The 26,223-nt window shown below is 43.8% G+C and overlaps 2 protein-coding genes and 2 long non-coding RNA genes across 9 annotated transcripts; 2 read left to right on the top strand and 2 right to left on the bottom strand.

Annotated features, from left to right (window-relative positions):
• The first annotated feature begins 2,032 nt into the window (after positions 1–2,032).
• neurod6b (neuronal differentiation 6b) lies at positions 2,033–3,726 on the top strand. 2 transcript variants are annotated; one of them, XM_085930267.1, is made up of 2 exons: positions 2,033–2,478; positions 2,693–3,726. In XM_085930267.1, the coding sequence occupies exon 2, from the start codon at positions 2,698–2,700 to the stop codon at positions 3,724–3,726; it is 1,029 nt and encodes a 342-aa protein (XP_085786393.1). In that variant the 5' UTR covers positions 2,033–2,478; positions 2,693–2,697. The 2 variants fall into 2 exon arrangements, with proteins under 2 accessions (XP_085786393.1, XP_085786392.1); XM_085930266.1 differs by having other exon boundaries at positions 2,690–3,726.
• A 2,119-nt stretch (positions 3,727–5,845) lies between these two features.
• Positions 5,846–18,618, top strand: LOC147046244 (uncharacterized). Of its 3 annotated transcripts, none has more exons than XR_015068223.1 (5): positions 5,846–6,218; positions 6,768–6,924; positions 12,767–12,816; positions 14,461–14,612; positions 15,038–18,618. It is a non-coding gene; the product is annotated as an uncharacterized LOC147046244 (long non-coding RNA). The 3 variants fall into 3 exon arrangements; XR_015068222.1 differs by lacking the exons at positions 5,846–6,218; positions 6,768–6,924 and adding an exon at positions 12,452–12,521 and having other exon boundaries at positions 15,038–15,478; positions 15,681–18,618; XR_015068221.1 differs by lacking the exons at positions 5,846–6,218; positions 6,768–6,924 and adding an exon at positions 12,452–12,521.
• Positions 14,438–16,666, bottom strand: LOC147046245 (uncharacterized). Of its 3 annotated transcripts, none has more exons than XR_015068220.1 (12): positions 16,521–16,666; positions 16,312–16,464; positions 16,199–16,231; positions 16,059–16,102; positions 15,954–15,994; positions 15,828–15,878; positions 15,522–15,730; positions 15,362–15,440; positions 15,032–15,270; positions 14,835–14,945; positions 14,670–14,763; positions 14,438–14,597 (listed from the first exon to the last, which is right to left on the bottom strand). It is a non-coding gene; the product is annotated as an uncharacterized LOC147046245 (long non-coding RNA). The 3 variants fall into 3 exon arrangements; XR_015068218.1 differs by having other exon boundaries at positions 15,522–15,624; XR_015068219.1 differs by having other exon boundaries at positions 14,670–14,759; positions 15,522–15,624.
• wls (Wnt ligand secretion mediator) lies at positions 17,747–25,699 on the bottom strand. Its single transcript, XM_085930337.1, has 12 exons — positions 25,501–25,699; positions 23,204–23,476; positions 22,175–22,299; positions 21,930–22,091; positions 21,665–21,801; positions 20,289–20,457; positions 20,095–20,192; positions 19,929–19,992; positions 19,397–19,540; positions 19,235–19,318; positions 19,000–19,168; positions 17,747–18,480 (listed from the first exon to the last, which is right to left on the bottom strand). Exons 1-12 carry the CDS (start codon positions 25,604–25,606, stop codon positions 18,371–18,373), a joined length of 1,641 nt encoding a protein of 546 aa, XP_085786463.1. The 5' UTR covers positions 25,607–25,699; the 3' UTR covers positions 17,747–18,370.
• Positions 25,700–26,223: the final 524 nt, after the last annotated feature.

Raw genomic sequence — 26,223 nt, 5'->3', positions numbered from 1 at the left:
GCCAAAAACCACTCTGGTAATTCACAACTGGAATTGTTTTTTTTTTCCTCTTTCTTTCATTGGTTTCAAACTAAAGCTACAGTATATAATATGATTTAGCGAGCCAGGTTAGCGTTAGCATTGATACTGACAAGAATGCTTTTAAATGACCTGCCAATAACTCATCCCACCTGTTGTTAAATTGAATAGAAAAACTGTCCTAATCTGTGTTTTTGTTTCGATTCAGATTTGCTTTTGTTTCATGTTATGTCATGTCTTTTTGTAGTGTTCCTTAAAACAGGTCCATCTCGTATGATTTTTGGGTCCGGCCTGTTTTTGTCAAACCTGGTCGATTGTGTCTACCAATCAGATCCCTCAGCCACTCGTCTTGGTGTTCGCCCGCGTCACATCAGTTTGCTTGTTTGTTGCTCCTTTTTATTTTCCTGGCTTTGTTGATGTCTTTTTTACTTTTCCCACTACCAGAACTATCCCAATGCTGACTCTTGCATTCATGTCCCGTTACTTTTGATATGGAGTTTGCTATGATATGCTGAGTGAACCACAAGTGTCAGCTTCAACAAAAAAATCTTTTTTATTTTTTTTATCATCTTGTCATTTTCGCTGACTCGACCGCGCCGCTTCACGCCTCTCGCCCGCCTCCCCTCGGCGTTGACATCCATTGAGTAAAATGCGGCGTAAAAGCTGATAATGTGATAATTAAAAGCGCTGACAGGCGGGAACGCATCTTCGAGAATCTCCACCCTCTCCCCACGAGTGACATCTTAAAGCAGTCCCGTCACTTTTTGAGGTGATTGACGGCCGTCGACCTGGCACTCGTGAACATGGTCCAGGCGAAAGAAAAAAAAAAAGGATCAGTCTCTCACGCTTTCTTCCCCCTCTTCTTGAGCACATAGTGATTTATTACCTGAACAGACAAGAGAACTAATTAGCGGAGTAATTAATTAATATAAATTTGCATATTTGCATTTGCAATTAGTGCAGTCGACTGATTAGTCTGAGATGGGGAGTTGGACTCATCAGATGCTGCTGAAACACACACACACACATTGTATTTGTATGACGGTATATCTTTTGTCCTCCTGTCTTGTAATGTCCAATACAGAAAGATTGATACTGGGCTTTAATTGATTCTCCTTGTAACAAGGTCATTGGCTGGCATACGCGTGCGTGTGCGCGTGTGTGTTCCGCATAGCTGAGGAGCGCATGCAACCATATCAAGTGCCAGCTGTGCCCCCGGTGTGATGTTGGCAGACTGCCACAGAGCATTCTTTTTTTTTTTTTTTCTTTTATATATTTCTATCCTCGGGGTGCATTTAATGTTTGGAGTCCCGAGGAGCTTCAGAAGCAAGCACACCTCTTCGTCATCATCATATACGGCATGCACAAATCTACTCTCTAATGTGACTCTAAATGTAAAACTTGCATAGTTTAGCCTAAAGCTAATGCTAACATATTAAGTCAAAGGTTTTTGTCATCCTTTAAGCAGCTAACATTTGAACCCCACGCTCAATATGATGGGACGTTGTCATATATTCTTTATCCTATCCAAGGAGCTGAAACTTCAATATACTGCCCCCAAGTGGCTAAGGTCGGCAACAGCACAATGGACATAGATTTAAAGCGTGTCAAAATTGTTTTAGCCTATGTATTTCCATTTATGTGCATTATGGCTGTCACAAAAAGCTGGAATTTTATCTCAAGGCACGTTATTGACATTCACAGGTCACAACATTAGGTACACCTGCACCCAAATATTTTGCCACGAGAGACGGCAAGAAATATATTGCATCTTTTTCCTCCTCGCTTTTATGATTTCATCCTGCACCTTGTAGGAGTATGTAAGGATTTACAAGGTCTATCAAAGGCTCCATTTGAATCATTTATGTGTAAGCAACAAGGAGTGAACAGAAGGACCACCTTCACGCCATCCTTCTTTTGGTTTTACTTTCCCTCGTAAACACGCCTTCATCTAACTGTGTGACTTCATATAAAACGTAAGGCCGTGTGTTTATCACCCCCGCATTGACTACAGAGTGACGTGTGAAGATTTGGATTCCCACTTTGCTTCACTTCTTGTAAAAGTTGTCTTTTCACACGTACAACGATGTGCAAACGTACCTGTGTACCTGTTGACAATGCCCGCCGCATAAGATTCGTTTTGCACGCGTCTTGCTTGTTATCTTCTCTCTGCCGCTCTGCACCATGCAGGAGGGTCCCCAGGGACCCGGCGAGCACGTGGTCTGGGCTGCCATGAGACGTCAGCGGCAGATGGCACCACCAGCCCCATGCATACCGGCTGCTGGCACCAGTGGTAGACAGTCCTGAAGAAGACAGCGAAGAGGAGGAGGTGCAGAGGGGAAAGAGAGGAAGCCTGAGTGTGCTCTTGTCATTATTGCTGTCATCTTTTTTTGGGGGGTGCATGAACGGTAGGAGGTTTGGGAACATGCTGGCTGCTCGCTGACCCCCCCTTCCTGCATGGTGAGTGTCTTCTGGTGTTAAAATCGTGCTTTTCGTCATCTTTAAAAAAAAAAAAAAAGAGTTTGAATGCAGTGCCTTTTAGGATTGCAAAGATGCCTGCATGCCGGAAAGTTTTTTTTTTTCCGGGAGTAGAATTGCAAATTAGTTCAGAAGAAACGTTCAAGCCACTTCAAATGTTTTTTTTTCTGTTTTTTTTTTTTTTTTTCTTTAGCAGGAACTATGTTGACTCTGCCATTCGACGACGCGCACACGATGTGTGAGCCACGCTTCGGCTCCAGTTACCCCCGCGGAGGTGCCCCTGAAGAGCGAGCTTCCCCTCGCCCTCCTCACCATCTCCACGATGACGACGAAGACGACGATGAGCCGTGCAGGTCCATCGGAGACGACGGCGCCTCCTCGGACCGGGACTACGAGCAAGACGACGGCGGCGGCCTCCTGCTGCACAAGAAGCGCGGGCCCCGAAAGAAGAAGGCCAATAAGGAGCCGCACGACCGCTCCAGGATGAGGCGGCATGAGGCCAACGCCCGGGAGAGGAGCCGCATGCACGGCCTCAACGCCGCCTTGGAGAGCCTCCGCAAAGTGGTGCCCTGCTACTCCAAAACGCAAAAGCTGTCCAAAATCGAGACCCTGCGCCTGGCTAAGAACTACATCTGGGCTTTGTCCGAGACCCTAAGCGCCGGCAAGAGACCCGACCTGCTGGCGTTTGTGCAGACCCTCTGCAAAGGATTATCGCAGCCCACCACCAACCTGGTGGCGGGCTGCCTGCAGCTCAACGCCCGGAACTTCCTCACCGACCACAACGGGGAAGTGGTGTTCTCCGGGCGCTCTCCGTATGACCCGCTCTACTCCTCGTCGGCTTACCCGGGCTCCGAGGTGAGCGCTCCCACCGGGCACGGCAGTTCCGGCCCGTCGGACCCCGCCAAGCCGTTCCGCCACTACGGCTACTCGGGCGCCTACGAGCCATCATCCTACGCGTCCCCGGAGGCTGGCAGCCCGCACTTTGAGAGCCAACTGAGTCCTCCCGTGAACCTGAACGGCATTTTCGCTTTCAAGCACGACGAGCCGCCGGACTACGTCAAAGGGGGTCACCACTACGGGGTGCGCTACTGCGGCGCGAGCGGACGCGCGGCCCTGGCGCACGGCTCCATGTATAGGGTGGCCCCGGAGGGCCGCTACCCGTACGACCTGCACGTCCGTGGCCAGTCCTTCCAAGCGCAGGGGGAGCTCAACGCCTCCTACCACAATTAAAATGCATCAACTGTCATTTTTGAACACATCCGCACAAAACTGCTTCGTCTTTCGCCCTCAGATAAACTCCATCAAAAGTCTGTACTTTGGACGCCGAAGCACAACAAACTTTGACATTTACCGTCACAAGTCCATGAAAATGTCCAAATCCACACCACAATTCCTTTTATGAGTTACATGTCATTTGGGGGGGATCGTATTAGGTTAATATCAATTTAAAATTGAGCAATAACATGGCAATGAAGTTATGCAAATGGCATAAGAACGGTCAAAACGTCACATCTAAATTGTTCCAGAACAATTCAAAAGACGTGCGTGAGTGTGGAGTAAATTGTGATTTAATAGAGTGGCTGTAAATTATGAGTACTTATTTATTTGTTCATTTCTGTATTCATTCATTTATTTATTTATGTATTTATTTATTTATTTGAGCCTATTTATTGATAGTGGATTATATATGATAGAATTATTGTACATTTCAAAACAGTGTTATGTGAAGGATTTTATGTTATTGTTGTCATCCATTGGCTTGAGAAGGGGTTTAATATTCCCATGTGTCACGTTCCTTAAAAAGAGACCATCGTTAATATGCAATGGCTTTAATTTTGGGGGATGAAGTTTTGTCATTTGTTAACAAATTATGTCATTTTGGGGGCGGGGAGATGGCCAAACCTTTACTCGTTATGGATCGAAACCTTCGCGAAGTAATGTTCATGTTGTGATGCGCTTGTATCATTGACCACAATTGAATGAATAAATGAATTATAGGGGAAAATCAAAAGGTATGAATTTATTGATTTGTTTGGAAGGGAATCCAAATGTTTGTTGTTGTTTTTTAATCCTCTTTTGGGCGAATTGTGCACTTGTAGGCAAGCTCAATCCCCGCGCTTGGATGAGTTGGAGTTGCTGGATTCCGGCCAGACTGCACAGACTGTGCTCTCCAGTCTTCCCAGTCTGCAGTTTGTATCACAACAAAAAGGTAAAAATTGTGTTGTTACATTTTTAAACTTCTCGAATGACCATTTGAATGCAAAAGTCTAAAATGCTTAAATTCGTGACGCACAAATTTAGCTGAACGTCTTTTGGCAGCCTTACAAAAGTGATCTTGATTTTTAAAATTAGACAGTCGAATAATAAAACACCCTATTAATAAAAAAGTAATTGTTTTGGGTGAGATAAACTAAGAAAAACATCACCTTCCGAGAAGTTTTTGCTAGTTTTAACGAAAATTGATAGGGCATCTACACCTTTTTATGTATTTTATTTCAATGTTTTTATTTAATATTTAATTTAAATGCAACATGACACACATTTTTAATCGTCTTTTTTTCGGTCATAGCTTTATTTCTGCCACCATTTAAAAATTAAAACCAAATAATGTATTAGGCATGTAATGTCCATGCATGCGACATGATTTATGTTTTTATATTGCAGAGCTCTTGACAGTGCCAAAGAAATTTTAAGTAAAAAAAAAAAATCACGTCATTTATATAAGGTCATATTTCCGCTTAATAACTTTTGAATGATAGACAACACCATTTTTTATTATTGTAAAGTAATTTGACAAACTTCAAAAACAATATCTGAAATATTTTCTTCCTCAGAAATTGAATAAAGCATCAACAACATCTAACACAACTGACGTGCATCTGTTTTATCGGAACGTACATTGTGTTTCGTGTATTTTTTGTGTGCGTGTACAAACACGTGTGAAAAAGGTTTTCAAATATTCTTAAAAGAACAACATAATACATTTCATAGAATTGCTCATTTGGGAGACACGACGTGATGAGAAAACCTGTTTCTTTGCGCTCATTTTCTTCTGTCTCATCATTAAACGCGGTGGTCCCTCGAGGGACCTGCAAACACCTCTTTAGCCCCCCACCCCAAACTCCACATTTGTCCCACTCAGTGTCACCCCCTCCGGCTTGTTACTGTGCATGTGTTTGGACAGGAGAAGTGGGCTTTGAGTCGTTAGGTGGTCTTGGTGAAGTAGGGTGGGTGCGTGCGTGCGTGCGTGCGTGCGTGCGTGGGGGGCACCCACGTGCTTCATGGGCAAGCAAGCGACAGTTTAACACGGGGTCAAACGTGTACGTGTGTCCCCCCCCGCCAATGCGTTCACATGCTCATTATACACGCAGCATCTGTCCCACTTGTGCGGGTGCCGCACGAAGACGAACGCACTCCATCTATTGTTTGTGTACATTATTTATATAGTGGGGGATTGAAGCAGTTGGACACTTTAAATGAACTAATTGATGAATGGAAGCAGAGCTGAAAGCATGGAGTCGCGCTATGACAGCAAAGGACGATGGAAGAAAGACAGGATGGAAGGAGGGAATCGTAGATGGTTAAGGAAGGAAGAAAGAAAGAAAGAAAGAAAGAAAGAAAGAAAGAAAGAAAGAAAGAAAGAAAGAAAGAAAGAAAGAAAGAAAGAAAGAAAGAAAGAAAGAAAGAAAGAAAGAAAGAAAGGTGTCTTCAGAATGTGGGAGGTAAGTGAAGAAAGATGAAATTTGAACCTGGCAGATTTTATTTTGAGCACCATTTCAACACCAAGGTAGCTTTTATCCTGAGACAAACTGTCGCCAAACTTTAAAGTTCGAGGTGACATCTAAAAAATAATAAATAATAATTTTCAGTTTTTGTTGCATTCTTGAGCTTCCATACCCTCAAATGGCGCCCCTCATTCCATCAACAAGGGTCTTCAAAATTCCGTGCCATTCCCAAGCCCCAGATGGCGATGGTGGCGGGACAGGGACACGTTTTCCCCATTAAATTCCTAATAATCATTTGGAATTGCGGATGGTTGTGTGTGTGTGTTTGTGTGCATGCGTGCGGTGGATGTCTTGGAAATGAGGATGGGGCTGGTGGGTGAGGGGAGTAGAGGGATTTGGTGGTTTAATTAGACAGATTTAAGGAGATGAACCCCCCATGCCACCAGCCCCCTTCCTCCCCCTCCTCCCAATGTGTGGATGCATGTGTGAAAGAATTAAACACATGCGTGCGTGTGTGTGTGTGTGTGTGTGTGTGTCATCCGTCAGGTCATAGTGGCGCAGTGTCGAGGAGCTTCGACGCCAGGCCGGGATCTCATTAAGGTGTCAGATTGGTGGATCAGCCCTTCTGGCATCCGACCCGAAGCCCATTCAGCAAGCACCTTCTCTGGCTTGGCGACGCCGGCGTGGGCCCGCTTGGACGGTGGTGAGCATTTTATGAGCCGATATGTTCAGATGAGACAAAAATGACTTTGACAGCCCTGATATGGAACCGTTGAGTGAATTTGGACTCACTTGGGAACCAAAACAAACCAAAGCCGTGAATTTTGGATTTCGGATGAGGCACTCGGCCTTTGCGTGTTCCTTGAAGAAGGCAGAAAAGTTTTGAAATTGTTGAGCAATGTGATAAAGAGATATGATGAGGAATGAGAATAACTATAAAAAAAATGAAATCAAAGTAAATGAGAAAAAAAAACTACCATGTCACAGATAGATCCATTTCCATTTTGGAAATGAGGAATGGCCGACATTAAACATGTAAGAACAAGTATAGGAACTTTCCTGGACTAATCACACAGGAGTCATTAGCTCCATAATTAACTCCGTATTAGCACGGAGAAAGAATCCATTCGTAACATCCACTCTTCTTTTGTGCCCCGCTGACGTATTGTTCTATAATCACGCCGCCCTCGAGAAATGAAGGATCTCCTTAGCCCCTCCGCAATATCAATTGTATATGGATCACATGCTTGGCGTGTCGGCGTGATGGCACAGGCAGTGGCGTGGAGCGCCACGCAGCGCACCAAACGTCCCGTGTACAAGATGTCTCCTCCGCCATCTCCTTTTAGTATTCATCTCCACTGTGCGCCATCGCCAATCTGTCCCATACTGCCTTTCAAGCATTTCCTGTGGGACTCATGCTGTGTTGACACACACACACACACACACACACAGAGCGCAGAGGGAAAAGTGAGCTGTCTGCCGAGGGTTGGATTGTTGGTGCCGCTCCAAAAATGTGTCACCGGGGACACGCGTGGCCTGCTGGAGGCTGGGATTCTGCCGCTAATGGGCCCCGCAGCCGTCGCCACCACCTGGGGGATACATGCATGCGAGACGCCATGCGTGGATGGAGGGATGGAAGGATGGAGGGGAGATTGAGGAGGGAGAGAAAGACACAACAAACGGGAGGAGGGGGGCGAGATGCGAGAGCTATCTATCTATCTATCTATCTATCTATCTATCTATCTATCTATCTATCTATCTATCTATCTATCTATCTATCTATATATATATATATATATATATATATATATATAGCTAGCCTAGCTAACTAGCTAAGTAGCCATCTGTTGATAGCGTCAGTCCGTCTATCCCTCTGTCCATTCTCTCGTCCTTCTGTCTGTAGTATCTTGTTCCATCAATCTGTTGGTCGATCCATCACCCCATGGGTTCATCTATCCATTCATCAGTAGTCCATCCAAGGTGAAGAAGTACAACAGTGTAACATCTCTACCGTATTTGCGTGTAAGCATCGTCCTCAATTTATATAAACGAGCACCCGCATTAAGAAAGACTTTCAAAAGTCCATTTGCGACATTAAAGCCGTCGTTTGCATGCAATATGTTGTTTGAAGTTGTGGAACTAATGCGTTTAGCAGGAAAAGTCAGCTTTGCTTCCTGGCTGCCATGAAAGGCGGCTTATAAAAACAAGAAAAAAGAAGAAGAAGTGAAGGCATAAACAGGCGGGGCAGGTGTTGACGATGCAAATGAAACGGATGACAGATGGCGAGCCTCGCCATTGCTCACTGTGCAGATAATGGATGGAGGTAATCAAATTCCTCCGAGGCTTTGGGACTTTTTCTTCGCAACTTGCCCATCAATTGCGCCATCAAACGTTGCCGTCGTCAAACGAAGCCCCCCCCGCTGATACCCCCCCCCCCTCACACAGACACACACAGAATACAAAAGATGCCTTACAAAGAACTTACAAGATGTTTTCCCATCAATGAGAATTTATCACAAATTCTACAAAAACTTAACATCTTTGAGCTTTGTGTACACTCCAAACATGCCAGAAATACAACACTTGTATCAAAATATACAAATATACTACACCGTAGTTTATATCAAATACCGAATGACACCGTGTGTATTGAAAATAACCACAGCTAGGCCTTTTGGTATGCTAGTTTTATGCTAACGCTAAAGACCATCGTTGTGGCGGTGCTACACAATAACCGTTGAAGGTGCAGCAACACATGTAGACCGACAATATACCAATAATCATTCTTCGTACATATATCGTATGCATAGAACAACAAATAATACTTCCATATTGGTTTAATGCTTTTCTTTTTTAATGCTTCTATGAAATAATGGCTGCGTGTTTTGGGTGTCGATGTTGTTCATACGTGTAAACAAGCTTGCGTGTTATTAATAATGTGCCGCAGCTGCTGACGGGAAGCGGCGCTCCCACGGCGGATCTGCGGGGAAGCATCTGCTCCTCCTCCCCAAACAAACTTTTTCATGTTCTCTGATCTGATGCAATTTGATCAATTATTTTATTAGCGCCACACAAAACGTGAGCTGTGCTTGATCGCACGTATGGATTCATGTACCTTTCATTTATCCATTCATCTTCATGTTTTATGTTATTTCACTCGAGAATACATTCGTTGCTCTGATTTGAAGCGCTAATTTGAAACCACATCATCAGCGCCGTGACAGTCGCTTGAGGTTCAGTTGTCGTCTGAAGGTCAGTTTAATGGCCCGTTTGGGCGGAAGCCTCCAAACAAACGAGTCACGGTCGGCGCCATAAACGAGTCAAACGCGTCGTTAAAAACTTCCACCGAGCGTGAAATCTGTGACGTTCCGTGGCCATCTCGCGCGCAAGGGACCGCGTTCACACTTTATCGCAGCCGCTCTCACAGCTTACGACGCGGCGTCACGTCGAGTGTCGCAGGGGCAAACCGAGGAAAGAAAAGTTGTTAGCTGAAGCTATTTTCTTCTGAAATATGTCTACATTTTGCCTCCATCGACGTGTTAATTGCAAGTGCCAAATCTCAGAACGGCCATGCACCATATTGCTCGTGTTCAAGGTGCAAAAAAAAAAAAAAGTGCCGGCGTTCCTTTTGTTTTTGCTGCATCTAGGATGGCGTTAATGGAATACTGGCGGCTTTTCGGTCGGCAGTGAGGTTTGCCAAGCTGCTGTGTAGCAACAATACACAATAAGAACGGATCCACGATGACCCTCGCAAATGTGGTCTTTCCATATGCTCCTGTCTACATAACTCTAAACATGACCTGACACTCTGGAGGCATTTCTAGACTATTTTGAGCGTGCTGGGATTTTTTTTTTGTCCTTGGGACAATCGTGGAAGGGCCTATGATATTTCAGGGGGTCTGAAAAGCTATTTTACATACACCGGCAAATTCTTCAGAAAATGCTGATGTTTACTAAATATCAGCTACAGGTAAATGTTGGAAAAATGCCCATAAAAAATCAGCAAATACCATCAAATCAATCATCTTGGGGTGTCCATTCATTTTTTTCAGGGGGCCAATGCCCCTGCAGCCCACCCTTAGCTCTGCCAGTGCCTCAGGGGCCTGCACTATAGCTAGTTTTAGTGTGGAACACCCACCCCCAAAAATTCCACAAAAGCCTTGCGCCTGTAATGCACGCTTCTGTGAGCGTGGCATAGATGAGGCATGAGAAAGGCACACAGAGGCCGAGCGCGGGGGCCCCTCGCCGTGGTGCCCGCTCACGGCTGACGGGGCGTCGCTGTCCTTGGGCGGCGGCTGCCAGGCTGCCAGTCTGTTCCGTCACACCTTGCCGCCTTTAAAGATTGCCCTGCAGAGACACGGAGGAGCAGAGGAGTGGGGGTGTGCCCATGGGTACCCAGGGGGCGGGAGGGGGTGGTAAGGAGGGGGCGGGAGGGGGTGGCGGCTCAGGTTTTTAACAGGCTGGAAGCCCTGGGAGAGTTTACGAGGCAGGATGGGTGCCAAGAAGGACGTGGTGAAGAGGTGCGGGGGTCAGCGTGTGTCACATTGAGCTTCGTGGGCATGAATATGTAGGTAGGGGGGGGGGGGGGCAAAGAGGTGTTGGTGGTGGGGGGGCGTGGCAGCTGGGCCTCCGATTTGGGTGCGCGGGCGGCCAACAAACGGCCACGTCAAATCAATTCATTCGACTCACGTGTTAAGAAAACGAGCGGCGCGTGCACGCCGTTACACGCCACGCGCGCCGCTCTCTCAGTAATGCGCGTAAATGGTGCTGGATGGCAGAATGTAAATGAGCTGGTTATTACGCAGCAACGTTCATCAAGCTGAGCTGGAAAGACTTCAATGGCCCTGATGAATATGCATGCAAATTTGTTAATTAAGTTAATTATTCTGCTGAAAATTCATTTGTCTTCCCAAGGACGTTTCCGCGATGATTTTTTAACACGTTGCCATTAGTTATGCACGCCGCGGTGGAAAATCACTCGGTGGCTCACCTTTCGCAAAGTTACGACCAAGACCCCCCCCCACCCACCCCAACCCCCCCCCCCCAAAAAAAAAGGAGGAAGAGTACCGATGGCGGAGGAAGAGAAGAAGGAAAGCAAGTATGCTATGCCAGGCAGAGCGCGTGGAACGTGCAGGTCGCAAGTAGACAGCAGCTGGTGCAGCCTGAGGACAAGGAGGGCGAAGCCAAAAAAAGGCCCAGTATGCAGAATGGCTCCATGTGAGCTAGGGGGGGGGGGGGGGATGGTTGGCGCCAGTGCCTGGGAAATGTTTTTACATACATAAACATGTAAATGCACATAAAAAAAAACTGTAAAGCTAAAAAAGAAGCACAGGCGCATCTGGGGTTGGGTTTTACGTCATCCAAGCGGAGGACACGCCGGGCGATGTTTGTATGATGACGTCAGCATACGATACAATCGTTGAAACGATTGCGTTAAATTGCAGGTTATTTTACGGTAAATTGATTAGGACTCATAACGTGTTTATTCCCTGACATGTTATCTGGTTGTGGAAATGAAAAGTTAAGGTAGGGAATAGTTAAGTGGAGAGCATTATTTACAATTTTTTTTAAAAAATCAAACAACTAAAATAATGATTTAAAAAAAGGAAAAGAAAAACAATGGCCAGATGGGGACATTTTCTATGGAGGATGCCGTGTTTGAGGTATCACATAACCAATCTTACTAGAGGCGTCTAAGCCTACCGGCCATATCCAGATGTTTGATTCGATAATTAACTCTCCATGGTAGTTAATCGCTGTAGTTTATTTTTTTTTTGTGACAACAGAAGGAAACACTACTGCAATTTCACATTAGATTGCTGGTTTGAAATTTACCTTTATTATTGTTATTATTATTATTATTATTATTATTATTATTATTGTTTTAATAAACATTTATGTTAAAACTTGTCTGGTGTTTTATTCCTTGTTTTACGGCTCCCTCGTCATCTTCATTTTCTCCATCCTCCCAGCGCTGTGTGCTGTCCGGAGTAAACACTGATGAGTGTGTTTACTTGATGACCCGAACTAGTGTATGAGAATTTTTGTCATTTTTCACATGTCCTGAGTGTTGTTAGTCACCTAAAACGAAGTCAAATTCCTTGTTTGGCACGCTCAAGCATGGCGAATAAAAACTCTTGAATTTTGAATCTCGTGTCTTATGCATGATGTGGGCGTGTCTTTTGTGCAAGTTGACAAAATCGCGCTTTTGTTTGACTTGAATTGAGCTTTCTCGGCTACCGTACACTTCCGCTTCAGCGAGCAGCTAGCTCTTCAGGTTGTTACTATTTCGGGTTTCGAGTGAGTATTGTCAACTTTTTCCAAGCTCTCGATTTGCTGTATGTATGTAAATGCGTACATGTAAACAATGACATGAAAGAAGAATATTTGTTAGTCGTTAGGTCAGTGGAAACTCGCTAGCTCTCGTGAAACAAGAGGTGGAGCGTTAGCTAGCACACCCACAAGTAGCATTCACTCGGCTGTCAATCAATCAGCGTTTGACTTGAACTTAGTTTTTCTCTGCTTTTCCATGTCCAAACTTGAAGACTGGAGGCTTCACGTCGGATGCTGCTCGTCTATCTGCATATCTCGAAAGGTACCTCCCCATTTTGTTTGCCTCCTAATCTTAAATGTAGAAGGTCGTGTCATATATGACTTCAAATATTCCAAAATGTTATCAAAGGACATTTTAATTGGTCATTTCCCAAATGAATAATGTCCTAAAGGGGCCACAGTGAAAAGAAACAAAATAATTGCTCTACAATGGTTAAAGTTACATGTCAATATATCAGTATAGTTTTGAAAAATGTACTTGCATTTGAACTTAAAAAGTATATTTTATCATAGTTGGCACACATAAAAAGTGAAAGTGTACCACTTTGTTCTTCTAAAATTATGACTTGAATCTAAAAAAATATATTTAAAAAAATTTGTGTTAGTTGGTAGTGTTATGTGCTTGAGGAGCTGATGTCATCTTGTCATGGCACACCAGGGAGAAGGTGAGCACATGCAAGCAGCTGACATCTCTCACAAAACCTAAGTGCTAGGTACTGCACAATATCATCATCACACTCGTCTGGATGTGTTTTTTCATGACATTGATGCAAACCAAGTTAGTCCGAAACATATTGAACTAACTTGGTTTGCGTCAGTGTCATGGAAAAACTTGTCCAAAAATGAGTGGTGGTGTGTGGTGGTATTGTGCAGTACCTGGCACTTAGGTTTTGTCCCAGTAAGAGATGTTTGCACTGTTTGCATGTGCTCACCTTCCCCCTAGTGCCTGCCACGAGAAGTAAGTGACCTCATACCTGAGCGAGCTCATCCAGCACTTCATCTGCTTGCATGCAGGCAGGGCCTTTTCAAACTACTTTTCTATTCAATAAATTGTTCAAGTGGAATGTGAGTCTTTGTGATTTATGAGCAAATTTGCTCATTTGAAGTATTTCATGCTTGGTGCTCACTGTATTGGCAAAGTACTGTTTAAAGTCTTGAGTTGGCCACTTCCAAAACCAAAGTGTCCACTACTATGGACACAAGTTTTCAGCCTTGAGGTGAGCGTCACTGCAACAGAGCCAAGTGTTTGACTGCTTCTCTCTGTCTCCGCATGAGTCAAAGTCATGCAATTGTACAATTGTAGTCACTTTGAGTCATGCAGAGACAGAGAGAAGCAGTCAAACACTTGGCTCTGTTCAGTGGCTGAAGGCAAACAATCAACTCAAAGCTGAAAAGAACCTTCCAAAACCTAAGTGCCACTTTGCCCGCCTCCTACCTCTGCCCAAATTCAGCCCAGCCAATCACGTCTCGTCGCGAAATTTGCATAACCACGCCCACTTTCTGACAGCCAATCAGAATGCAGCATTTGCACATCCAACCAATCAGATCGCTTCATTTTAATGAGACCACGCCCACCTGAAATCTAACCAATCACAGACAACCTCATTTGCATATCTACGCCCACTTTTCGACCAACCACAGCCTTTCATTCTCATTGCTCCACCCAGTTTTAGAGCTCTCAACCAATCATAAACCAGTATTCCAGTCATGATCCACCCCTTTTATCAAAAAATTTCACCCCCTAAAAAAACCGTAAAAAAAAAAAAAAAAAATCCAGGAAATTTGGGGAAAAAAATAAAAATAAAATTTTATTGGAAATAAAATGATTTTAAGTTTAAGTTATGATGTTAGAAATGAAGAGTTGAAAGTTTGTGTTATTTGTAATGAAACTTTATTTCTTTTGCAGAGTAAACATTCAATCACAACAAAGTAACAAGTTGGATGGCAGTCTGGTAGTGGTGGGCCAGTGGGACGAGTGGTGAAGTGGTCTGCCAGAGAGAAGAGTGGTCAGCCAGTGGGACGAGTATTACTCCATGCCTGGACCTGAGACAGAGATTGGCAAGTAAAAAGCTAAGTCAAGGTTTTGTGCAGAAAATGTTTTGGCATGAAACATACCAGTGTGCAAGTTGATTATTGCTAGTTGCATGACCAGGAAGTCGATTTTGTTCCTTGCTGCATGACCCAGGAAGTTGATTTGGTTCCTTGCTGCCTGTCAGAAAATTGGAGAAAACAATTTTGAACAATAAGATTGTGCAATGAGGAGCATTTAAAGTGCCTCACTTCTCAGGTTGCCTTAGAGCTGAGTAACACGGAAACCAAAATGCTGATGGTATGCAGCTTTGCTCTGGTCCTCAGCTTCCGCTATGAGTAGTTACTTGATGGTGCATCACACTGGGGGGGGGGGGGAAACAAAATAAAACAGTAATTCAAATTTTGAAACATGTTTGCTAAAATGTCATTTACTTTCCTTCTCTTACCAGCAGAGGGCTCCACAGGCAGCATGGACACGGGTGAATGAGGTCAGAGGCTGAAGACAAACTGTGGCAGGCTTTTCACTTACTGGACCAGGATTTTCCACCTCTGTCTGGAAAGAAAAAGGAACATTGACTCAACATTTAAGTTTACTGCTCTTATTTTTAACTGTAGACTGGAAGCAGCTGGTCGCTGGTGCACAGGTAGAGTTCCTGAAATGTTGTCAAGACTCCAGGGTAGACACCTGCAAACAACACAAACAAGGGCCATCAAGCTGCCATTTAGTACATTTTATTTGAGCGTCAATTCTGAAAAGTGAGGCCGCCTTAAGGAACCTCTGCATGGTTTTGGAGGGTTGTTTGCTTTGTCCAGCAGGTGGCAGATTTTCCAACTGCATCCTTACTGGAAACTTCTCTGCAGGAAGAGGCAGGCAGACAAAAAAATAAAAACAGGTAAGTGCATTTAAACAATGCCAAGTTTGTAATAAGTTGTCACCTGTCAGCACATTGGACAGGAGGTTGATGATGCCACAGGTTCAAAACTTTGTAGATCTTCACCAGTAGATCCATGCTGCAGGAACTAGGTCCTTTAGCGCCACCTGGTGGACAAAGGGAAAAACCTGCTGAAATGTTTGAACTGTGCGTGTTTCATCAGTGAGGAATGGAAGGCAGCGCCTGACTTCTCTCCAACCACAGCCTGCTGGTCTGAAAGACACGGTAACGTTACAACCATTCCAATTTTAAATTTTCAGTCTTACAAGCAAATTGGGCTCGGCAAAGTGTTGAGCTAAAGTAGACCTACCTCCAAGTGTCATGAAGCCATGTGAGGACTGCAAGGCGGCCATCTTGGTCCCTGCAGACAAAAGAAAGAACAAATGTTTGTTTTAGTCAATTTCATAAGATGCCTTGCTAATAAAAATCTTTTTGCCATTTTGCAGTCAATCTGGTCCCTCTGTTCCAGATGCAGGCCTGTGGACAGAAATGAGAAGGCAATTAGAAGCAGTCGATTGAAAGAGTTGACTTTAAAACTCACAGAAAGTCAGTCGACCACGACTGGGTCGTTTTTAAGATTGGCACCTGCAGACAGAAAGCAGAAAATTAACATGAATGCATCGAAATATTTTAGTCATTCATTCTCTGGTGGATTCATGCGAACGCTGCTTTATTACTTACCTTCGGCCAAACGGCGCTGTCGTCCAGATGTTGCTAAATGTTTGTGCAAACATAGTGTTAGTGCGCTTTCCACACGGCGCGTGCTTGAGTTTTGAAAATGTAGATGTACTTACCCAGCGTTAAATGCTTCAATTGTTTGGTTGCACGCCAAATTAACGCGTTTTGATGGTCGTCGAAAATGTTAACTGCTAACGCTAGCTTCTGCAAACTTTTTAGCTTGCATGCTTGCAAGATGGAAGCACGCACGCCCAAAGTGCAAGTTGACGCTGAAAGAGAGCAAAAGCAGTTAGTTTGATAAGGTTAACAAACGTTGAACACCCACCTTGTCACGTTTAAACGCTGTTGTGCAGCCGGCGTAGCAGGTGGACCAGAGCAGCGTGGCGCTTGCTGTCAGAGGAGAGTGAACGAATGAGCGTCGCGTTCTTGACGCCTTTTATACTCTTTTTTTGATGACGTCATCAGAAGGGAAAAAAAAATTGGAAAAAAAAACTTCAAAGTGAAGACCATGGAGGATCCTGGTCTCGAACCAGCACTGCAAACTACGAAGTCAATTGAGTTATCCCCTCGACCATTGACTGGTGACGGAACATTGAAGATGTTTTTGTATTATCCCAAATCATGACGGAATCTCCAGTAAAGGTTTGGAGTAACCTTCAATTACAAACAATTGACCATTTAATGTAAGATCTCGAGTGGTCGAACGGTTAAAGCTTTTACCTTAAGTTTGGGAGACGCGGGTTCGAATCTTATGTGCCGCTGTATTTCATTTGCAAAAGCTCCAACGTGCAGGTCTCGAACCCGAGGCTGCTGGACACCAACCCAAGTCTTAAACCATTCAGCTATTTTGGCGTTGAAATTTTCCAAGTTTTTTTTATGTATTCATAGTATATGTTCTGCAAACTAGATTTAGTAAATCTCACTTCAACTTTAGAACATTCAATGGTGTAGCAGATAAAGCTTCTACCTTATGTTCGGGAGAACCGAGTTCGAGTCTCACACGATTCAAATTCTAGTTCAAAGTCTGCTTCGTGTGGGGCTCGAACCATGGTCTCCCGAACACCGGGTAAAGTTAAAAACCACTATGCCATTTTGCCAGCGGAACTCGGCCTTTTTATTAAGTGATGTACTCTAAAAATGTCGACTTTCTCATTCTACCAATGTTTGACATAACATTCAATGGTGTAGTGGATAGGATCTAGCCCTATGAGTCTTACACTATGCAAACTTTAGGTTAAAGTCTGCTCCGTAAGACAAAAGTGTTCTGTATAGTAAGTACACACACTGATGTCATTCTATTCCTCATCAAGAATGCAGTTACTTTTAAGTTACATTTACTTGAATGCACAAAGTACAGTGGCTTAGCACATCTGAATTCCAGGGCTCAAGATTCAGGTTTGAACAGCAACATCTCTGCATGTTTTCTCCCACATTCTCAAAAGATGTTGAGCTCATTCATATTTTAGGATGTCAATGCCTGTGGAAACACTCCAGCTAAGCTGTGATACTAAAGAGGACAAACACTGTAGAAAAATGGATGGATGCACACAGTTAAGTAAAAGTACTTTTATTTAAATTACAATAAAAAGCAAAGAAACAACAAATATGACATCAGACTACTGGCAATTTCTAAACTCTTGACATGATAGAGATTGATACATGTTTTTGAAGTTGGAAAACACTATAAAAAATAGGCTGTGATCTGTACATTTTCCCAAATATATATTAAAAAAAAAAAAAAGTAATGTCACATGATTTACTTGGTATGATGTATGGGAGAGATTAGTGACAGGTTATATGGCCTTCACTGTTAAAAGATAGAACATGAAGTGGCAGCATAGCATCCCCCCCCAAAAAAAAATGTCAGTAATTAAACTCCAGCGCAGTGAAGCAGCTTTCAAGTACCCAACTTGGTGTCAAAAGAGTGCAACATTTAAAAAACACTATACAGCAAGTATGGAAATGTATCCAAGATGAAATGAAAATGACAATATTGCAGATCAACAGGCCGCGGCTGGCGACTGAATAGTTCATGCAAGGTGGCCAGCCACGGTTGGGTCGGGTTGCTCGGGTGGGTAACTTATGTACAACATGTCGGTGGGGAAAGAAAGGGTTAGGGCGGTTGGAACAGTAGGTAAAAAAAAAAAAAGGGTGGCTATCAAAGATGCTGCGGTGCTACTCTTGGGCTTCTTTTCCAGTCATCTTGTAGATCTCAGTGGGACCGTCGACGTGAGTGATGGTCGTAGTCAGCTGGATGTCTTCGCCGCTGTTTGCCGCAGCATCGCCTGCATAAACACATACGGCCAAAGTTTTGGAGTCCAAGAAATACTTACAGAAGAGATTTGTCCAAAGTCCTTATGTTGTTTGCCTTTTTTTTTTTTAATCTTGCACCCGTTGACTCGACAGAACTAAAGTGAAGTAAATCAACACGGTGGTGCGAAACACGCATCTCATCAGGCTGCTTGATGCATTTTTGGGAAAGCCTCCAAAAAATGTCAATACCTCCAATTTGTCTCTGACATTGAATTGTGAGAGATGAATGCTTTTCATTACTTGCTCAACCCTTTTTTCCCTCTCACTGTTGCCTTACTTTGAGAGCCTGGAAGGAAGCCACTGAATTCCTACTTTTTGGCCAAAAACTGTCTCCGGGAATTCCCCCACCAAACGATTCATGTTGTTAACACTTCCTGTGTTTCAAATATCCCAAACTAAATGGAGAAAGATTTCAGCCTTGAATTGACTTATTAAGTATCTTGGGGAGGGAAAGACGACATAACCATTATGATTCCAAAAAATGTCGTTACCGGTGATGCATTGTCCACTTGACTGGTCGTCTCCGTATCGCTTGTGAGAGGGGGCGTACAAGAACATGATGGCGAACACGTAGAGATTCCACATTCCGTAGATCCCCGTGAAGAAGGCACTGTTCACCTGAACGGTGTGTTCCCCCCAGTGCCAGTGACCCTCATTCACCTGGACAAAACATATCGAGCTGTCGTTAAGAAACACAAATGAACTTGATCATTATTACGACCTCACCTGACTGATGATGAAGAAGATGACCGTCATGGCCGCACAAGCCAACGTGACCAACATGAGGAATTTGAACCGAAAAATCAAACCCTGAAAACGAGCGCATTGGTTATATTACTTTCTGAGCCCAAATGGGGAAAAAAAAAAAGCGATGGAGAAAATACGAACCTCGTAGTGCAGGCGTCTAGCCTTGGACATGGCAGGCAGTGAAGTCCTCTTACCACTGATGTTGCGGAAGACTTGGAAAACCATGAAGCAGAGGAAGAGGAAATAGAGGCAAGCGCAGATCCCGGCCACTATTATGAAAGCCATCTGAGCAAGTAGCAGTCAAGGAAAGAACAGCTTCACTTCGCTAGCAAGCTAGCTAGCTAGCTAACCATTTAATGCATCCACAAGGGTTTCCTATTAAAAGACCATCAAGGACTGGGGGGAAAAAAAAGTGACATTTTAGCACTAGTATATTTTTTTAAAGATGTTAATTCTAGCAAGCGCCAAAAATAAACAAGAACAAAAAATCCCAGGCAGGTGGCAACATATGGCGTTAGTAAATTATTCCTCCTCTTATTAGTCAAGGGAACTAATCTGGGTGAAAACAACAAGAAACCATGAAAAATGTAGTGCACCTTCAAAAAGCAAAGGTGTCTGTTTAATTATGTACATATATTTCGATGCAAATGAGCCTAAATATGGTTTTGGATACAGCCAGCTCAGTCCCGACATCAGATGCCCAAATGCTGTAGAAGGGGTTTGTTAACTGGACACCTCTGGTGACAAGAAAAAAAAAAAAAACCAGTAGATTTATTTCCAACCATGTACTGTAAAGTGGATATTTTGTGTTCATCCTTTTTAAAATAATACTTCCTCACCTCTCACACATGTCGAAGATGAAGAGACAGAAAGACCCAAACACGATGGGCCCGACTTGTTTCCAATACACTGAGAAACGATTCCTCTCCGTTTGGTCCTGAAAGAAGACAACAAAATGGAATTGTTCAGCAAGCGACAATTGTGCCAAGCTTAAAAAAAAAATTAAAAAAAAGTTGAGTGCCAGGCACAGTACCATGAGGTGCTCCCCGCAGAAGATGATCCAGAAGGAAAGCAACATAGAGTAGAAAATGCCTTGTCGGATGTCTCCGAAAAGCAACATCCAGGTCCAGTTGAAGCCAATAGAGAACCACTCCACTGGGATGTTGATGAACGTCATGGAGATGCCCAAAGCAAAGATCACTCTGCAAGAGTAAAACATTTTGATTTTTCATTAAAAACTATTACAATCAAAATAAACTGGAAACTGCACATTGCTATGACCCCAAAAAATAAAAAAACATTACGCCTCCTCTCCCTGAAATCTTAAAATGAATGAATGTAGGTCAATTAAAGTTTCAACGAGACCAAATGGAGATTGGTTTTGTAAGCTCGGCACGTCCCAACATGCCACCAGGAGATGAAAGATTATAAAATAAAGAGAGTAATTACAGCCTTCATAGGTAGACCTCTATCAGAAATCTTTCTAGAATATGAAACACACTCGACACACGACAAACACCAGTAGTGGAAATACTGAAGAAAGCTAACCATCAGGACATTCAGGGTCAGGTGGACACTTAGAAGTTTCTAACTCATTGGCCTCAGCAAGGCTTTATGTAGTGAACAAGTGAAACCTGACTCGGGTGGTATGCCAGGAATTTGCCCCGCGCAAAACCAACAGAGTGAAGAGCACGCTGCGGGTGTGTGTGTGTGTGTGTAGCCATGAAGGTTTGAAGAATGTTTTGGACACATGAAATGCAGGAGAGAAAATCCCAGCGGAAGGAAATTGACACACAGTGGAGGACCGCAAAAAGCTTTGGGTACAAGTCCCACTTTCCAAAGAGCTCATTGGGGAAAATGAGCCGTGAGTCACCGCGAGCAAAAAAAAAAAAAAAAAAAAGAGACCCTGACTGGCTGGCTGGCGAGTGCGCATATGTGTGTGTGTGTGTGTGTGTGTGTGTGTATAGTCTGTCAGTTGAGTGCCAGCCGATTTTTTGTAACGTGTTTCACACTTCACTAGGCTCCATTGCTAAAGTGGCAGCATGACAGAACCTGTGTGGAAACCTTCAAACTGGCTTTTTGGGGGCATTATGTGTGTTCGGAGTTATCATAACATTCAGTTTTTAAAGTGAAGTTTCTTCGGTTTATCAGCAAAAAAACAAAACAAAAATCCAAATGATGTAAAAAGGAGGTGACTACGAGGGACTTTGTTTGCTCGTCACCTGACTGGTGAAGTTACGTAAAGGCAATGCGCCTCAGACGTGCTTATCTTACTGACCTTAGTGAAATGCGCAGACTTTGCATGAGCCACTTTCAAAATTTCATTCATAGTTAATATGCTGCCTTGCGAGGAAACCATTCTGGCTGCAGCACAATTAAAAAAAATAAATTGATGATCATTGGCCTTACTTCTCCAGCAGCACAGGAGGTCTCGTCATGAGCGTGATACGCCTCCAGTACCAGATCATGATGATGAGGATGCTGGGTGTGAGGAACGTCTTCATGGCAAACCAAACCTTAGTGAAGCCGCCATTTTGGTGGATGCCCTTGGAACGGAAAACAAGGTGATACATGTTCACACGGTCAAAAGAATCCTAGGAAGAACAATTTGAGCTCCACGGAAAACGTTGAGGCTCCTCACATTGATTGAAGTGGCAATAAGAAGTCGACTTACAACCAAGCGAATGTCCTTGATTTCTCCGATGCCCACGTTGATCTTTTTGCGCTCATTGACCGGCAGACGAACGTTGAGAAGATAGTACTTGTGGGCCACGCTGCCGACCTCCATGAAGGGCAGGAGGTCACACTCGTAGTAACGGCCCTCGTTTTCAAATGTCTGGAGAAGGCAAAGAGTGAAAATCAAGTACACAATGGCAATCTGTAATAATAATAATAATAAAAAAAAAAAAAAAAACTTACCTTGGGAGTGGTGAAGTTGCAGCTGAGCTTCCGTTGTTCAAATGAGTGCGCCATCTCGGTCCACTCACTGACTGTATCATCTCTGTAGGCCAGGCCCACGTCAACGGTGACCATGGCTCCGTCCTCTGGACACAAATTGAATAGCTGCTTTGAACCCAAGGTCATTTGGTAAACGGTTTAGTGGTCCAAAAAAAAACAAACAGTAAGCTCAGCCTGGGATGTGAGCTCACTTCACGCAACATTCCACTCGGGTCCAGTGGCCATCACCACGGAAACTAAGCCTCCTCAACAGCTGTGTTGTTGCTGGAGCTCGGCCAAAGGGTGCTGCAGGTGGGTGGAACTCATAATGAGGGTAAAGCTCTTCTTTGGCACCACACGGTGATCCAGACATGGTTGTTGACCAAGGCGATGGCTTGCCAAGCAGAATTTTCGAATCTCTCATTAATTGTACTGAAGAGTTGCCCGTTACCGTGGCATGACTGTTTAGACGAGCGAGGCCACAGAGGTTGGCTCATAAATAATGACAAGCATTCAATCTTTTTTTTTTTTTTTGTTCACGACATTGTTGCCCTCCTAAGCTTTTAAATGACAGCGGCGCCTCGAGTTTCATTTTCTCACGGTAAAACTCATAATAGGGGTCTCCTCAAATCACAGGTAACCTCACATTACTGGAACTGGGAAATAAAATGGATTGCCTCAAGAAATGTTATACTCGAGAGCAGCATGTGAATTTATGCGTTTACACAAATCAGTGCATAATAAATAAAAACAGGAGTTATTTAAAGCCTGTGTGCCCTGCTCAAGTGTTACAAAGCTACAGCGGACTGACGAGTCCTGAACTCCACCACCCTGAACGAGAGCGCTGACGTCGAGTTTACAATAAACACTCGTGTTGGAGGATAATTAGGGCACACTGTTTGCTCAAATACAAAGAACTGCAATAGTCTGGACTAATAAAAGAGAAATGACTCATGTCATAAAAGACTCATGTCTGTCGAGTGATGACATCATCAAGGACTTGTTTGTCACCTATTTGGTTGTACATCTTGAACGCGATGTCAAACTGCAAGATGACCAGCATGAACTGGAACCAGGGGCTCATCTCCTTGTTGGGCAGAGGAATGTGGACGGCAAACACAATGTTGTTGGCCTCAATCATCTTAGCCGGGGCCTCGTCAAAGGAGCGGATTTTGTCGCATTGATTGGGACCCCATGGCATGAACCATTTGGCTTCCTGACGGTGCTTGGCGGTGTCCACGCATTTGGTGGCCAGGTAGTGGACTGCCGTGGTGGGACTGGGAGCTGAGGAGACACAGAGAGCAGAGATGGGAACATTTGTTGAAAACTTTTCTTGTGGACCATCATTTCAAATGAGCTCAGTTTCCATCCCCAAATTCCATTTTATTTTGAATATCTAAAACCGTAATTGTAGGCTAATACAATTACAGATGTGGGCGCTTTTATTTTCAAAGACTACTGTCTGAGAAATGACACCAAAGTGAGTCAAATCCAGTTATCTGAATCCCCTTGGAGTTCAATTATCTAGTGACCCCCGAGCCCAGCGGCGGCTTCAGAGTCCACAACAGTGTGTCCAGAATAATGGCCATCCCCGCAGCTCACCAACCCCATGCCCGCTCTAGTCGTTTGTTGGGAAACGAGGGTGCGGGGGGGGCCCCTTTCCACCTAATTGTCTCCGGTGCCCCGGGGCCACCGAGCAAACACAAAGGAATCCGGTGTCATTAAAACCATCTTAGCCAGCCGGGAACCAAACGGGCTAATTTGTGAGCAAGAGGGACGTTTGCAGATTAAACCGGTATACAGGAAAGCTCTTCAAATGGGTTCAACTTGTGTGTGTTCTGCATGAGCGTGGGTGGATTTGAAGAAATTTGACAGTGAACCTTACACAGCCCCCTGAAGATGGGATGGAACTTTGGCAGCCGTGTGCATGTCCCCGTGCTACCATGCAGCTAAAAGTAGAGGCAAAACACGAAAGCACTGCCTGGGAGGCCACTGGGATTTGGGGAGAGTGAGATCCACACAAGGTGGGGGTGGATGGGGGGGGGGGGGGGGGGGGGGTTAGCGGAAGGTAGAGATGCTGCCTGAGGCCTTGCACAGCACAGCACAGACATGACATGAGGGAGGAGGGGTAAAGAGGATTGTGAGAATTTGGATCAAAGAATTCAAACATAAAAAAACAACTGGCTCTAATTTATTATATGATGGCAAGCAAATGTTCGCTATACTAGAACAATACTTGCAGTGTACAGTTCACACATTTGTTTGCTCATTAATGTATCCTTGTTTTGCAACTATACATGTGAGAGTCAAGTTTTTAGCATGAGTTTTTCTTTCTTTCTTTTTTCCCTTAAATTTAAAATGAGCACCAGTAAACAATTGGAGCCACCCAGGAATTACATCAACTGATTTCATCAGGAATTTAGGCTGGAGCTCCAAACAGTATTCTGTTTGGATTCAAGGATTATTCATAAACAATAGAAAATGTGTAGAATGGCAACATGCAAGGATTGCAACTCAAGCAGAAGGGATAACAACTTAGGACATCTAACTTGATCTGTCGAATACTATTACAGGTAAGGTGGTGACAGGTACCTATAGTGGATGAAAGGACATCAACGAGACAAGGGAGAGGTGTCAATAATCAAATTTTTTTTTTTTTTTTAAAGTTCAATTTCCATCCCTTCCACAAATCGACAGTGGAGAAAACGCAGTTATGAGGCACTTACTAATTTGGTCCATTATTTATTTTTAATTCATGCAAAAATAATACTACAGAAATCTGATCTTTTCCGTGGAAAAGCTCAAACTTCTAGCATTTAGAGCATTTCCAATAAAAAAAAGTTATCTCAACGATTGAGAAATGATTGACTAATTTGATAATCAATTGGTTGTCGATAGATTTTTCTAGAATTTTTCAGTTATCATTCGCTAATTTTTTGGTTTGTCAATTCACAAAGTTAGTAAAGCTATCTGTACTTCTTACATGTACTTTTACTACATCTTGCCTGTTTTTTTGTTTTTTTTTTAGTTTTTAAATCACTAATGGAATGTAGAGACACATAGCAGTGATTTAGCTAAAAGTTCCGTGCTGCGTTTAAAGGCCATGCTAAAGTAGGGGAACCAACACGCAACGCGTACAATCTTTTCTTTGTCAAAAAAAAAAACAACCCCGCATATTAACACAGCCATGGAGGCACGTTGACAACCACCTAACTTTGCGCTTTCGTCATTTTGCATTCGACACTGAAAAGAGAATCATAAACGTGAGCGATAAGGAGGTAGGAGGAGGGGGCGAAAAAAAAACTTACCAATTAACCCACCGACCATGAACGCGAACGCCTGGAACAAAAGCAGTATAACTCCCACGATTACCAACTTTTTGGTGCTCATGTTCTCGATAATTGCCCCCGCCATCGTGATGGAGGGAGAAAAAAAGACAATGTGGTTCCTCAAAAGAGACGAAGTCGTTGCATCCGCGACGAGTGTGAGAAGGCAGCAAAGTAGTGGCTCGCTTCCGCCGCTCCGGTTCTGCCTTTCAACTTCGAAGGAAGAAAAAGAGGGACGGGGGGTGTCACATGACCGTACGTCGCTCTAATTTATCCCTTGTGAGGAGCAGAGCGCCGCCGCATTACATTATCCAGGTTAGGATGCCACTGGATGTTTGTCATAGCGCTCCTATTTAAAGAGGCTTGGTCCAAGTCCCTTCTCATTTTGTTTTGTACTTGATGACCCATTCAAAAACAACTCCACCAAGTTTGTCGTTTGTCAGCTGCTTCCTATCCATCACCATCAATTCATTTTTTTTTTAAGCAGCATTACAGTACAGGACCTACTGAGACTATTTACAAAGTCACCTATTCACAATCCTATCCTATGTTTGGCTACTCTATTTGAAATGCAAAAAGATGCCACAAGATGGCGCCAAAGTCATGTGTAATAGGAACATAGTACAATTTGTGAATCTGTGTTCTGGACTGTGATTATGTGGGTCTCCGCTGCATTTACAGATTGTAATTGGTATTAATTGTTCT

The sequence above is a fragment of the Syngnathus leptorhynchus genome, chromosome 14 (genome assembly GCF_054491065.1).
Source record: "Syngnathus leptorhynchus isolate UIUO chromosome 14, UIUO_Slep, whole genome shotgun sequence".
NCBI classification, from domain to species: domain Eukaryota; kingdom Metazoa; phylum Chordata; class Actinopteri; order Syngnathiformes; family Syngnathidae; genus Syngnathus; species Syngnathus leptorhynchus.
This window is presented reverse-complemented; position numbering and strand designations above follow the sequence as displayed.